Here is a 13,276-nt window from a genome sequence, read left to right as displayed (position 1 = left end):
ACACACCCCTACTGGTTCTGTTTCTCTGGAGAACACTGACTAATACACCAATAAACCTACCTTTCCCCCTTGAGCCACACCTGCCCAGGACCTCTCCTGTGTTCACTACTGCTGGTACAACATGACCAAGGTCTACTTTCTTCCTCGACTTCCTCTCTCCCACCTGTCCCCTGGGTCAAATGAGCAGGCCCTAGTCTTTTTTTTTTTTCCCCCCCACTTTCATTTCTATCTATGATCTCTGTCAGTGTGAAATAAATGAGGCTCAGGAACAAAGTTAGAAAACCTTGACTGGTGGATTTAAAGTCCAATTGAAACTCAATACATATGCAAATATATTTCTTTGACAAGAAAGTACTCCTTACCAAAAAAAAAAAAATCTTTCTACTGAGAAATTACATCTTCTACTACTTAAATTCATCTTAAAATAAAAATCATTCATGTTATTCAATGAAAATTTTCTTTAAAGGGCCTTATAAAAGAGTTCGTGCTTTAGACATACATAGTCTGAATCCTACATTCATTTCTCAGTAAAACTGTAAAGTGCTCTTTGGGAAAATATTCTATTTAGGTTATACTTTACTTTTAATTCCAAGGGCTTCCAGATTTGTGAGACTAAAAATTAAAGGCCAACAGCAAGACTATAATCATGTTTTTAATATTCTCCCTCCTCATAGACAGAAGTGACCTTTCTTATCAGCTCAAAATTCTACACTTTAGAGAAAGATCAAAGTGATGAATCTCCTATTTTAAGTGTCAAATTCAGGATATCTCCAACAGATTTTAGCTACCCAGGACAGAAGGAATTTAAAATACCTGAAATTCTTTCAATGGACTCTTGGATCAATCATGTGTAAAAATTATTTTGCCTTGACTACTTCACTGGCTCAAAGTAGATTATGTCATACCCTCCTCAGTAAGAAAAACTAATGAGAACCTTTTTAAAAGGCAAAGTCTCATTTTCATCATCGTGTGGGAGGAACACGCTACACATTCTATTCACACAGATCAGCAAAGGTGCAAAGTAGGAATAAATGGCCTCTCTGTGTGAAAGGATTAAACAAATCACATGAGTTAATGAAAGGTAAAAAATCTAGGAAAAGTTTAAATTCCATTTGTTCAAGAATAAATTATATAGAAGCAGCGAACATCACGACATGAGGAGGTAAGCTGTCACCACGGCAAGGAGGTTGTGTCTTGTGTAAGTCTGGATGGTGGAATGAAGAACCACAAAGGAGGCAAAACTTGCCTCCAGGTTTCCCGGGTGTACTGTGCTTAATTCAGGCACTCAATACCCCCAAGTCACCTCAGGCTCCAGAAAAAGTGAATTCTTGTCTGCATATATGATTCCCTGTCACAAGAATGTAAACCCAATTTCTTCTTCTTATGGAAGGTTCTTCTCTTGGCATTATTAAAGGTTTAAATATGAGGTTAGGGATAAAACATAATTAGCACTCTGAGCTTAATTACTAGTGTGTAACAATTAGTACTGATAAGTTTTTGTTTTGTTTAGTACTTTTATTTTTAAAGTAAATGAACAAACCAGAGCTTTTCAAATTCAAATTAGGGCAAGAAAAGATTTAAAAAAAAAAAACAACATTCTGGAAAAGCTCAAAATTCCCTGGTCTTCCAGTTAAAGGAAATCCTAACGTCATGGGCTGAAATCTTAACACTGAAGTATCAAACTTCTTAAATGAATGTCCAGCTTCTGGGTTTGGAACATCCAAATGGGATCTGAACATCTATAGCAGAGGAAAGTGGCAGGCCACAAGAATGTTTCTGCCAGGTGTTTCTTAGGGCCCTTTCTATAAATATTACAAGAAGGGAGTGATATATTGGTCTTTAGAAAATTTTCTGAGAGGGGCGCCTGCGTGGTTCAGTCAGCTGAGCGGCTGCCTTGGGCTCAGGTCATGATCTCAGGGTCCTGGGATGGAGCCCCACATGGGACTCCCTGCTCAACAGGGAACCTGCTTCTCCCTCTCCTCCCTGCTTGTGCTCTCTCTCGTGATCTTTCTCTCTCAAATAAATAAAATCTTAAAAAAGTAAAAATTAAAAATTAAAAAAAAAAAAAAAGAAAGAAAATTTTCTGAGAGAAATACCAGCTGGTTTGTTTCAGAGTTTTTACCACCCATCCCTCCGAGGATGCAATCTAAGACAGTAATTTTGGGTTCTGTTTTTAAGGAAGGGATCCCACTAGCATACACTTCAGGTTCTCTGACGAGGAACGACACGATGCAGAGCAGTCTCCCTGCACAGCCTTACCGGATGGGATTGGGGGGAGGCGGGGGGAGCGGTGGTGGAGGTGGAGGTGGTGGAGGTACGCAATTCTCAGACTGGTTCACCCGTTTCTGGAGTTCATCAACTGCATAGAGAACAAGCATTCAGAAAGAAGCCGAAACAAGCCACTTAGCACCTTTTACACACATAAAGGAAAAAAAAAAAGTAACCTCTCTCAAAATCAAGTTCATGGTATTAAGGCAAAGTTAGAAATCTCAGGATGAAACTGCAGAACATCTTAGCCTTTTCATCATCCAGGCTGCGACCACTAATGCAAGAGGGGCCTGACATAGGTTACAAGAAAACGTTACTGTCTTGTGGCTGCATGTACAACTATGGAAAAGAAAAATAATTCAGGACAACGGCTGGATGGGTGGGAGGTAAGGATTGAGTAGGCTGAAGAAATATTTGTTAACAATGGCATGTATTACTCAAAACACTAAGAAATTGTGAATACTTGACTTTTAAAGGGTATAGACAAGGAATTAATTTTTAAAGATGACATTTAGTAATGAATTTTAATAACATACTTTCCTCCTCCACCTAATTTCCTTCAAAAATTGCAAATCCTGGAGTTCTTGGTTTTAACCAGACTCAGACTCTCAAATGTCTGTAACTTCAGAAACTTTTAGCTCTTCTGAAGGAGCATTCTGGAAATAGAATTTATCCATTCAATTCATTCACGTCCTTAATGAAGCAGGTATTTTGGCACCAATAATGTGAAAGGGTCTATGCTTGGTGCTATTCAAGACACAGTTTCTGAGTTCAAGGAGCTCGATTTCAATGTTTATTGCCGATGCGAATACCTCTAAGACGGGCTCCAATAGGCTCTAGGTACTGAATACTGTGTATACTCAGGAATGGCTCCCCCTTGCCCAGCCATTCCTCTCTCCATGAATGACTGCACCCCCAATGATCTGCCTGTTTATTTCTACTCTCAACACTTAAATAAGCAGTGTGGGCTATCTCTCTGAGGGCCAAGAGTCCTCTAGTTATTCATATGCATGTGTCTGTCTCTCCAAAGAGCGTTTGAGTTCCTCAAGGACAAAAGGCATGGTTTCTTTTCTTCTAGATTTCTTACAGTATCCTAGGGTATGGCTGGCTATACACACAGCAGATACTAAATAAAACATACTCAACACTAAATCTCAGGTTCTCTTTTGTGTCTGCCCCCTCCATAAATAAAAAAGATGGCTTTGGCCACAGGCTGCCTGGATATTCACTTAAAAAGAACGGAACACTTCTTAATTTTAGATGAGTTTTTTAAAAAGTAAATTGCAAGTCATTTTCATTGTGGGTTAGAAAGCACTGAATGTTTTTTTAAAGGGAAAAAAAAGCGTACTTGGTTCTTCTATACGGATTTCAAAATTCTAGTATAAAATTAACCAAAAATACCTCAAGTGAATATTGAAGCTGTTATAAAAGGGAACAACCTGCCTCCTTAAATCACCTACCTTCCAACAGAAACTTATTACTTATCCCTGTGTAATAATCTAATTCACACGTTTCTGTCAAGCCTTCTGGAACTGAATGAATAAATCCTTTGATTTAAATATCCCCTGGTGTTTTAAAAGTTTTTCCACTTAATATACATATTGTTGCCCATTTTATTGTTAGGTGTGACATTGAAAGTATTAGTTCATGGGTGTAATTAGACCACAGATGAGGGTTGTATGAACCTTAAAAGTTTAATTCTTTTTAAAAACGCACCCTAAGGGTCACCTGGGTGGCTCAGTCAGGCAAGCATCGGACTCTTAATTTTGGCTCAGGTCATGATCTCAGGGTCATAAGACCGAGCCCCACATCGGGCTCTGCATTGGGTGTGGAGCCCGCTTAGGATTCTCTCTCTCTCCCTCTGCCCCTCCCCTACAACCCCACTGGCTCGCATGCTCTCTCTCTCTAAAAAAGGAAAGGGGAAAAAAAAAAAAAAAAACCCTCCCTAAAATGAACAAAATAAGTACTCAATGAATACACCTATCTGTCCTATCGGAAGCCCTGAGAAATGCTGAAATGTTGGTCTTCTCAGATTAGCAGTATCTTTGTCTCTTCATTCTGTATGGGAAGCTCACACATGCTCTGACTCCACAAAGAAGTCGAAGTGCTTGTGAATCCCTGGAGTACGGTGGCCATTCTACTGAACTGATCTTGGTATTTCTGTATAGCATTCAGCAAGTGTTCTGGACTAGCTACGGGCCAGGGTTTGTGCTGGGCGCGCGGAATTCACAGATACTCAGACACAGCAGCCCACTGGACACTTACTGGAATGCTTTAAATCTCTGGCTTTCTCCTCCGAATTCTGGTATTTCAATTCCAATTCTCTTTTATCCTCTTCCAGAAGCCCCAGCTGCTGTTTGAGGCTGCGAATCTCTCTGTGGAGTGCTGCATTTTCTAGCTGCTCTTCTAAGTCTTTCACCTGTAATTCACAAACAGACTTCTGTAGCTTTTCCTTTGTCAAGGAAAAATAAAGCGGCGAAAATCAGTTTCCCTTTACTTTGCATTTCACAGCAAAGAGATACCAATCCATCTTAAAAACCACACAAATTCTGGAGTATAGACGATACTTAAAATACCAGCTATTTAAGTCAATATAAATTTATTGCAGACTTAATGTCTCAGATAATTAGGTGTTGAAACATGGGTCAAAAAGGTAAAATAATATCTAAGAAATTCATGTAAAACAGATTATTAGCTTCGTACCTGTTTTTAAGAGAAAATTCAGGTAGCATGATAAAGAACCCTTGGGGTGGACAATTTGGTAACAAGTCAAAAACCTTAAAAACAAGAAAGAAGAAAGAAAAGGAAAAGGAAAAGGAAAGGAAAGGAAAGACCACTTGATTTAGAAATACTACTTTTAGAACTTGCTTTAAAGAAATAGTAAAGGGGTGCCTAGGTGGCTCAGTTGGTTAAGCAACCGATGATTCTTGATTTCATCTCAGGGTCGTGAGATCGAGCCCATATGGACCCTGCTTAAGATTCTCTTTCCCTCACCCTCTGCCCCTGCTCCACTATGCTCAAACACTTGCTCTCTCAAAAAAAAGAAAGAAATAGTAAGACAAGTATTCACATATATTCATACAGTATTCTTCATAACAGGAAAGAACTGAAAATAACTTAAATATTCACCAATATTATGTATTTAATAAATCATGCTGTGTTCACTAACCGAAATACTATACAACCATTTAAAATCACATAGTTGGGATGCCGGGGTGGTGTAGTTGGTTGAGAATTCGACTCAGTTCATGATCTCAGGGTTGTGAGACTGAGCCCCACATAGGGCTTCAGGCTCAGCATGGAGTCTGCTTGAGATTCTCCCTCTGCCCCTCCATCTGTGCTCTCTTTCTCTAAAATAAATAAGTCTTTTAAAAAAATTAAAATAAAATCACAAAGCTCACTACATGCTGACATGGAACAAGATATTACCAACTGAAAACAAATCAGGCTGTAGAACAGTATGCATGGTATGATCCCATTTAAACTACATTCATAAAATTATCCACTTGCGTAAAGTTTGCATAGGTACCAAGATACGGAATTCTTGGATAATCTTAATTTCTTCTTTAACTTGTACTGTATTTTAAAACATTTGTTTATTAGAAGAAGCATATGTTGCTTTTATCACCATAGAAACAACATAGTGTTTATTTTTTTTTTTTAAGATTTATTTATTTATTTGAGAGAGAGGGTGAGAGAGAGAGAGCACAAGAGGGGGTAGGGTCAGAGGGAGAAGCAGACTCCCTGCCAAGCAGGGAGCCCGATGCGGGACTCGATCCCGGGACTCCAGGATCATGACCCGAGCCAAAGACAGTTGCTTAACCAACTGAGCCACCCAGGCGCCCCAACGCAGTGTTTAAAAGACACAGAATCTCCAGGGGAATTTACAGACAGGTAAGAATTATTTAGGACCACACACATGAAAGATTACACAGAACAACTGTATAGTACAGTAGAACAGTCTTAGAAGTACTGAGTAGCAATTCATGAATTTTAGCTAATCTTCAGTATCAGCTTCTCTCTCCTCTTACCCCAACAAGGTCCATATCCAATGACTGAGTCCCACAGCTCAGTGCAATTCAGTAGGTTCTAGGCCTGTGTTATTTACTAAACGGGTTAACGATACAACTAATAAGACTTTTCAGAACTGAAAAATTCTAGCATGAGATAAATAAAAATAAATATTCCTTTATTCTCTCTTTTTTGAAATGGTAATTCTTACATGTGGGGACCAAAGGAAAAAAAAAAGAAAGAAAGAAAGAAAAAAGAAATTCTCTCCTCCCTAGTCTATTCCCCTAGTCCTCCTTCCAGGGGCAATCACTGCTACCATTTACTCATCTGGAGGTTCTGAACATACACCAACATTTCTTACAGAGGATAAAAAAAAAAAAAAATCAGCTCTGCCTCAGGACCAACTTTGTAAAAACTTCAGAAACTTCCAAGGACTAAATGTCAATATTATTGTTTAAAGAGACTTTGACAGGTGATAATAAATAGCAGCTAACAGCCTTTTCTTCACAAATGAGGTACACTGTAAGTAGTATAAACATTGATGTAATTTTTCTTAAGTGGTTTCTTTAACTTCAAAGCCTTTGTTCAACCTCTTTGCCCCCCCTCCCCTCCCGCCTCCTCTCTCTCACCTACTGTGATGACTATCTTTTCTGCCTGGCACACAAAGGTGGGCTGTGTCAGCTGGAATAGCTCCACTCAAACAAAATAAAATAACCACTTAGGAAGTCTTTAAACACATACATTTGTGCAAGTTTACAAAATCACAAATTTTCTCTAAGCAAACAATTACTACTAACATGGACTTTTCCTCCCTCTTTGAATAAAACTTGTGCCTTCCAGTAAGTTCTCTGAGACTAACGTACTCTCCCGGTGTATGCGGTCTCCAAAAATACAATCAACTCACAGGTGTCCCACCTGCGCATTATGTGTACTATACAAGCTCTTTTTGAGTTCTCGCTCTTACCTTTGCTTTTTCCGGCCTTTGGACAGGTTAAAGATCATTATGACTTCTACGATAGTGTGCTATAAATTTTACTTGGGCACGAAATTAAGTTCATTCAGTAGTTACTTTTTACTAAAAAGTAAAAAGACAGGAAAGACTTACTAAGGCCAACTAGGGAGCTGTAAGTGACCGGATTGAGCCCTCTCATGTTTGTGTGTATGTATTAAGACGCCGGAAGAAAATCTGTTACCTTTTTCTGATGCTGAATTCGCTCTTCTTCAAGTTGCTGGATGAGTTTTGCATTTTCTTCTAAAGCTTTCAAAAGCTGCTGGTCGGGAGCAGAGCTCTGTAGCAGAAGGTGGCTTTGTCTCTTTAGCTTGTTCTGTTCAATGAACATCTGCAAGAGTTAATTACAAAAATGTACATACCAATCAATCTCACGTATCTCCTCAACTGAAAGTGGAGCAACAGGAAAGTACATGGAGTTTTTATTGAAAAGTTAAGGGCAGTTTCTGAATTGTACAGTATTACAGTTTTAGAAGTAATGATTGCTATGATTTCATCTGTAACTTTCATGCACTCTTCAAGAATCTTCACCCTTGCCCCAACGAGGTATACATGCAATAATTGAGTCCTCTACCTCAGTTTTTAATGTTTTATTATTGCTTTAAAATACACGAATACTAATAGTACTGGTTAATACTGATCAAGAACTTATCTTATGCCAGGTACTCTACTAAATATTTTATACGTATTATTTTAATCCATACATCAATCCTGTGAATTCTTCTGCTTTGAATAGCTAAAATTGACTAACACTATGCGATAGTGGTGATGATTTTCCATATATCACATCATCTAATCCCTAGAATAACACTGTCAAGTAGATATTATTATTATCCCATTTTTATTAATAAGGTAAGTGAGGTCCAAAGCGGTTAAGCAACTTTCCCAAGAACACATGAAAGTGGCAAAACCAGGATATAAACCAAGATCTGTCTGATTTAGAAGCCCAAGCTCTTAACCACCTGGCTAATCTCCTTCCTCTGGTATTTACTAAACCTAGTGTTTTGTTTTATACCAATTAGCTTTTCCCCAGTGATGAAAGTAGTTAACAGTCAGGAGGGTAAAGAAGAGATGGGAAAAGGTACATCAATATTTATTGGCCACTTTATTAAGCAACTTACATATATTATTCATTTAGTCTTTACAAGTTCACATTTTTGAATACAACATTATTTTCTATTAACCTGTTACTTCTTTTCCTTAATACCCTACACAAGTTAGCCAGTGGGTGATTCTACACATGAAATGTTTTATAAACTCTGAAATTAGGCCCATTTTATATTCGACCTTCACAGTTTCAGATTCTTAACAGCATTTTAAAGGAAGATTTACATTCTTCTGCCACCTGACAGCTCATTTCTGTGTAAGAATGAAAGGTGCTGCGAAAGCACGAGGGAATGAGTGTGTGTGTGCGTGCACAGGTGCAGAGCTCAAGGACAGTGAGAATGCAAGCATCGGCATGCTAGAGAAGAGTCATCCACACCTCACCCGTATCTCATCTAGTCTCTGACATCTGAAACCAATGGTATAACTGAAATGAGCCATTCTGAGTTACTATTATTATTATTACAGTCATTTTTTAAAATACCTTTTCCCCCTCTTACAACTTAACTTGGTTGGGGTCCCTTGCCAGTGTCTTAGCAAATGCCTTAGGGAGCCAACAAGAAGACCTGCAAATAGCAGCTGGACTCAGTGAGTCCTTTGGCTTCCTGGCAAGTGAGGCCTTTCCCCAAGAGCGCTCGGAGGCCAGGAGCAGGGAGAGAGGCAGCCGTCAGTGTGGCGACCAGGCCAGACTGTGAACTCAGTGGTCAAGCAGTGTGGGGCACAGGCCACCGTCAGTCAGGGTGCAGCTGTGTCCCTCACTGCACTGGCTCTCCGAGCTTCGGTTCGCTCTTGGGAAAAAGCAACAGTTCTCCTTCTCTACAAAGCACTTGGGAAAACTTGTTCAACTTTACATGATTATGAATTATCTCAACTTGGTTATTTTATTTTACTTTATTTTTTAAAGATTTTATTTATTTATTTGACAGAGAGAGACACAGTGAGAGAAGGAACACAAGCAGGGGGAGTGGGAGAGGGAGAAGCAGGCTTCCCGCGGAGCAGGGAGCCTGATGTGGGGCTCGATCCCAGGACCCCGGGATCATGACCTGAGCCGAAGGCAGATGCTTAAGGACTGAGCCACCCAGGCGCCCCTCAACTTGGTTATTTTAGAAAGAAAAAGAGTGAAGATTATGTCTTGGGGATGTTAATCATGTGAATTTCTTTTGCAAAACCTTGTAACAATTCCTAAATAGTAATAGAATAAGATGAAAAGAACATATAGGAAAGAAATTCCTCTAGATAACCATGGTAACTTGAAAAAGTTATTCATTAGACTACGTTTTCTAGACCTTAAGACACTAACATGAAATATTCTATATAGTGCCTTCTAAAGATGTGCTTAAAAAAAAATTTAATGACCAAACACTGATGAATTTGGCTTTGAACTATGATGAGAACCTGACAGCTAGGGTTAGGGAGGTGGTCTCTTATCACACAAATGACATTATGGGTGTCAGAATTTCCAAGGATTATCATAAATCTTTTCAAAGAATGAAAAAGAGAAGAAAAGCTTATGTCACTTCTATAGGATTCATTCTTTCCAAAAGAATATTAAAATGTCATCTGTGTTGTCTGAGAAGAAAACAGAACTCATTACAAAACAGTCTCACAGTATATCCAGACTACACGTTGAATGAGGTAGCCACGCCTTTGAACAAAGAACTACACTGACCAAAAAGAAAAAAATATTCTAAAAGTAGAGTAAAATTTGTCATTGAAAATTGAAGTTACATTGAAGAACTACAAAAAGTTAACACAGGAAGACAACTGGCTGTTTCCCCCTTATTGAGGGAGGAGGGGTACAGTTTTTGTTTTGTTTTTCATGGTGCCTTTTTTTTTTTTCACCCATTTTTCCCATCCCCTTACCCTCCCCTCTGCTCCCCTCTGGCAACCACCAGTTTGTTTTCCATTTTGGTGGGTCTGTTTCTGCTTTTTGTTTGTTCTAGTTTGTTTTTTAGATTCCACAGAGAGGCAAAATCATACGGTATTTGTCTTTCTCTGACTTATTTCACTTAGCCTAATACCCTCTAGGTCTACCCATGCTATCGCAAAAGGGAAAGATCTCATTCTTCTTTATGGCTGAGTAATATTCCTGTGTGTGTGTGTGTGTATGTGTGTGTGTGTACTTGCACATGCACATGTTTTTGCTTTTTATTTTTCTTTAAAGATTTATTTATTTGACGGAGAGAGACACAGCGAGAGAGGGAACACAAGCAGGGGGAGTGGGAGAGGGAGAAGCAGGCTTCCCGCGGAGCAGAGAGCCCGATGCGGGGCTCGATCCCAGGACCCCAGGATCATGACCCGAGCCGAAGGCACACGTTTAACGACTGAACCACCCCGGCACCCCACGTTTTTGCTTTTTAAATGGACAAGTGGAAGCAGGAGTGTGGGAGAAACTTTCCATGTTTCCCTTTACACATTTGAGAACTGTTTGTATTTTTTACAAGGTATAAACATTCCTTTTGTAATTAAAAATATAAAGTAAATTAACTTCATTGAATTCTAAGGCTCCAGACTCTAAGCTCCAAAGAGGCAGGGATCATGGTTGCAGTCTTCACCATTATATTCCCGCCAACAGCACAGTGTCTGGCTAACGAAGATGTCTGCCGAACACATGAAAAACCAAAATGCAGAAGACTGGCACTTTTGTTAAACCAAGGCCTACACCTTTAAGCAGTAGTTATCTGTTGGAAAGCTGAGAGTCGGGGCACCCGGGCGGCTCAGACGGTTAAGCACCTGACGCTTCTTGGTTTCCACTCAGGTCATGATCTCATCCGCCAGGAGGCGCGGGAGTTTCCCTGTGCCCCTCCCCCCACTCCCGCGCATGCTCTCTCTCTCTCTCTCTCAAATAAATAAATCTTAAAAAGAAGCTAAGAATCTGTAAACCATGCAAAGGGGAAGGTATATGGGTTCTAATCTAACTTTATTCTAAAGAACAGTTTCTGGGGTGCCTGGCTGGCACAGTCTGTAGAATATGCAACTCCAGATCTTGGGGTTGTAGGTTCAAGCTCCACACTGAGTGTCGCGATTACTTAAAAAAAAAGAAAAAAATCTTAAAAAAAAAACCAAACCAACAGTTTTCTTCTCACTATTGAGTAGATGGCATCTAGATACTGTAAAACCATCCAGCACGGCTGCAAACCCCGATGCTCCGGTAGGAGGAGTGCGAGCGGCTGCCCTGGCTTGGCCTCTTCCCGCCTCCTCGGTCGCCTCAGGCGGGGTCACGTGTCCGCCTCGCCCGGTCAGGCGGGGTCACGTGTCCGCCTCGCCCGGTCAGGCGGGGTCACGTGTCCGCCTCGCCGTTTCCGCCGAGCACTACCAGGTGAAGGGCAGAGTTAAGTCACTCGTTTTCAGAGTCTTAGCGGAATCCTGCTTCTTCGGTCAATCTTGTCTGCTACCGCATGGCCCTCGAGTTTTCTTCGAGCTGTTTTGTATTCTAACATCATTCCACGAACAACAGATGGCAAACTGAAAATGTCTCTCAAGATAAGACCCTGGCATTCGGGTCAAAACAAGCCCACCTTTTCAGTTTTACAGCGGAAGCATCTTCACATTATCCCCAGTCTCCCTCCCCCTCGACTGTTGATATCGCTGCAGCTTTTCCAAGCGGCTGTGACACACTTCAATTTTTTTTTTCTTTCTTCCAAGTAATAAGAGAACAATTTTACTCACCTTTCATTAAACTCTCTGAATAAAATGAATCAGAATATTTCAAATCACATCTTCTTGGACTAAACCTTTCACAGAGTTCATTGCTAGCACAGCTACATTCACGCGCAGAAAGACTCCTGCACAAAACCGTAATCTGATTTTCAAATGTCATTCCCATAACCCCACGCTTTGTCTTCCTTCAGCACCTTGGATACTTCTGCCTACAAACGTTCTACATTTCCTTAACTACTTTCCTTCACGACCTACAGTGTGCACCCAGATTCAAAATCCTGAGACACGATGGAAATCTCAGGCAGACCAGCAGCCCGTCATAAGCTGTTACAGTTCGGCCAACTGGTACCTCATCATTTCCCTGTAAACCAGCCCTGGGGCCGCAGAATACCCAGCGACATGTCAGCAAAGGGAAGCTGGAACATGAGAAGCCCAAAGCTTATCTCTGACATGTGATTTGGTGAAAGGCTACAATGATGGATGTACAACATGGCAATGTTCCACGGCTAGTGGAAAAATCAACTCACGTAATGAGATCACCGTCTAGCAGGTGAAGAGAAATACTAACACCATGATACTGTTATTTGAGAAGGTATTTGGAGATGTAACCTGGATTCCTAAGGTTACTGAAACAGACAGAAATCCTGTACTTGAGCTGGACTTTCCATCACAAGTGACAGGTATCCCTAAATATAATTTCTTTCCCCTATAACAGCATTTTATAGTACAAAATCCTTTTGCAGAATTGTGCCATTGGATTTCAAAATCTACTTGGTTGGGCTCGTAGTATCACCCATTTTACAGATGGTGAAAGTGAAGCCCCAAGGAGGTTACGGGGCTGGCTGCTCTCAGGTCATACGATGAGTGACTGACTGACATGGTCAAAATCTGAACCCAGGTCTTTTAACACCTGTTTTAGTGAACTTGACACTATTCCATAGCTGGCCTCCCTTAATTCTAAGTGGTAAGTTCTTATTCAACTTCAAAACATATTTTGACATGTCATCTGTAAAGTTCTTTAAGAAATACAAATTTAAAACTAGGTCTCTGTGGATACTTACCTCCTGTGCAAATGACTCCGCCTTCTTTCGAAGGTCCTTCTCCAGTTCCAAGTTTACCTGCATTTCCTCATACTCTTCTACCGCTAGCATGGACACTTAGGAAGACAAGGAAAAGAAATGGACAAAGTGCCACACAGACGGTCAGGAATACGGATGAAAAACA

General features: G+C 40.3%; 1 protein-coding gene across 5 annotated transcripts in view; it reads right to left on the bottom strand.

Annotated features, from left to right (window-relative positions):
- The window catches only part of SHTN1 (shootin 1), a 97,771-nt gene that overhangs the window by 39,466 nt on the left and 45,029 nt on the right, over positions 1–13,276 (bottom strand). For all 5 annotated transcript variants that reach the window (XM_036096295.2, XM_036096293.2, XM_036096306.2 and 2 more), the window contains 4 exons: positions 13,114–13,208; positions 7,473–7,619; positions 4,534–4,687; positions 2,260–2,359 (listed from right to left, as the gene is read on the bottom strand). In XM_036096295.2, coding sequence (XP_035952188.1) covers positions 2,260–2,359; positions 4,534–4,687; positions 7,473–7,619; positions 13,114–13,208 — 496 coding nt within the window. The remainder of the gene's footprint in view (positions 1–2,259; positions 2,360–4,533; positions 4,688–7,472; positions 7,620–13,113; positions 13,209–13,276) is intronic.

The sequence above is a fragment of the Halichoerus grypus genome, chromosome 7 (genome assembly GCF_964656455.1).
Source record: "Halichoerus grypus chromosome 7, mHalGry1.hap1.1, whole genome shotgun sequence".
NCBI lineage: Eukaryota > Metazoa > Chordata > Mammalia > Carnivora > Phocidae > Halichoerus > Halichoerus grypus.
This window is presented reverse-complemented; position numbering and strand designations above follow the sequence as displayed.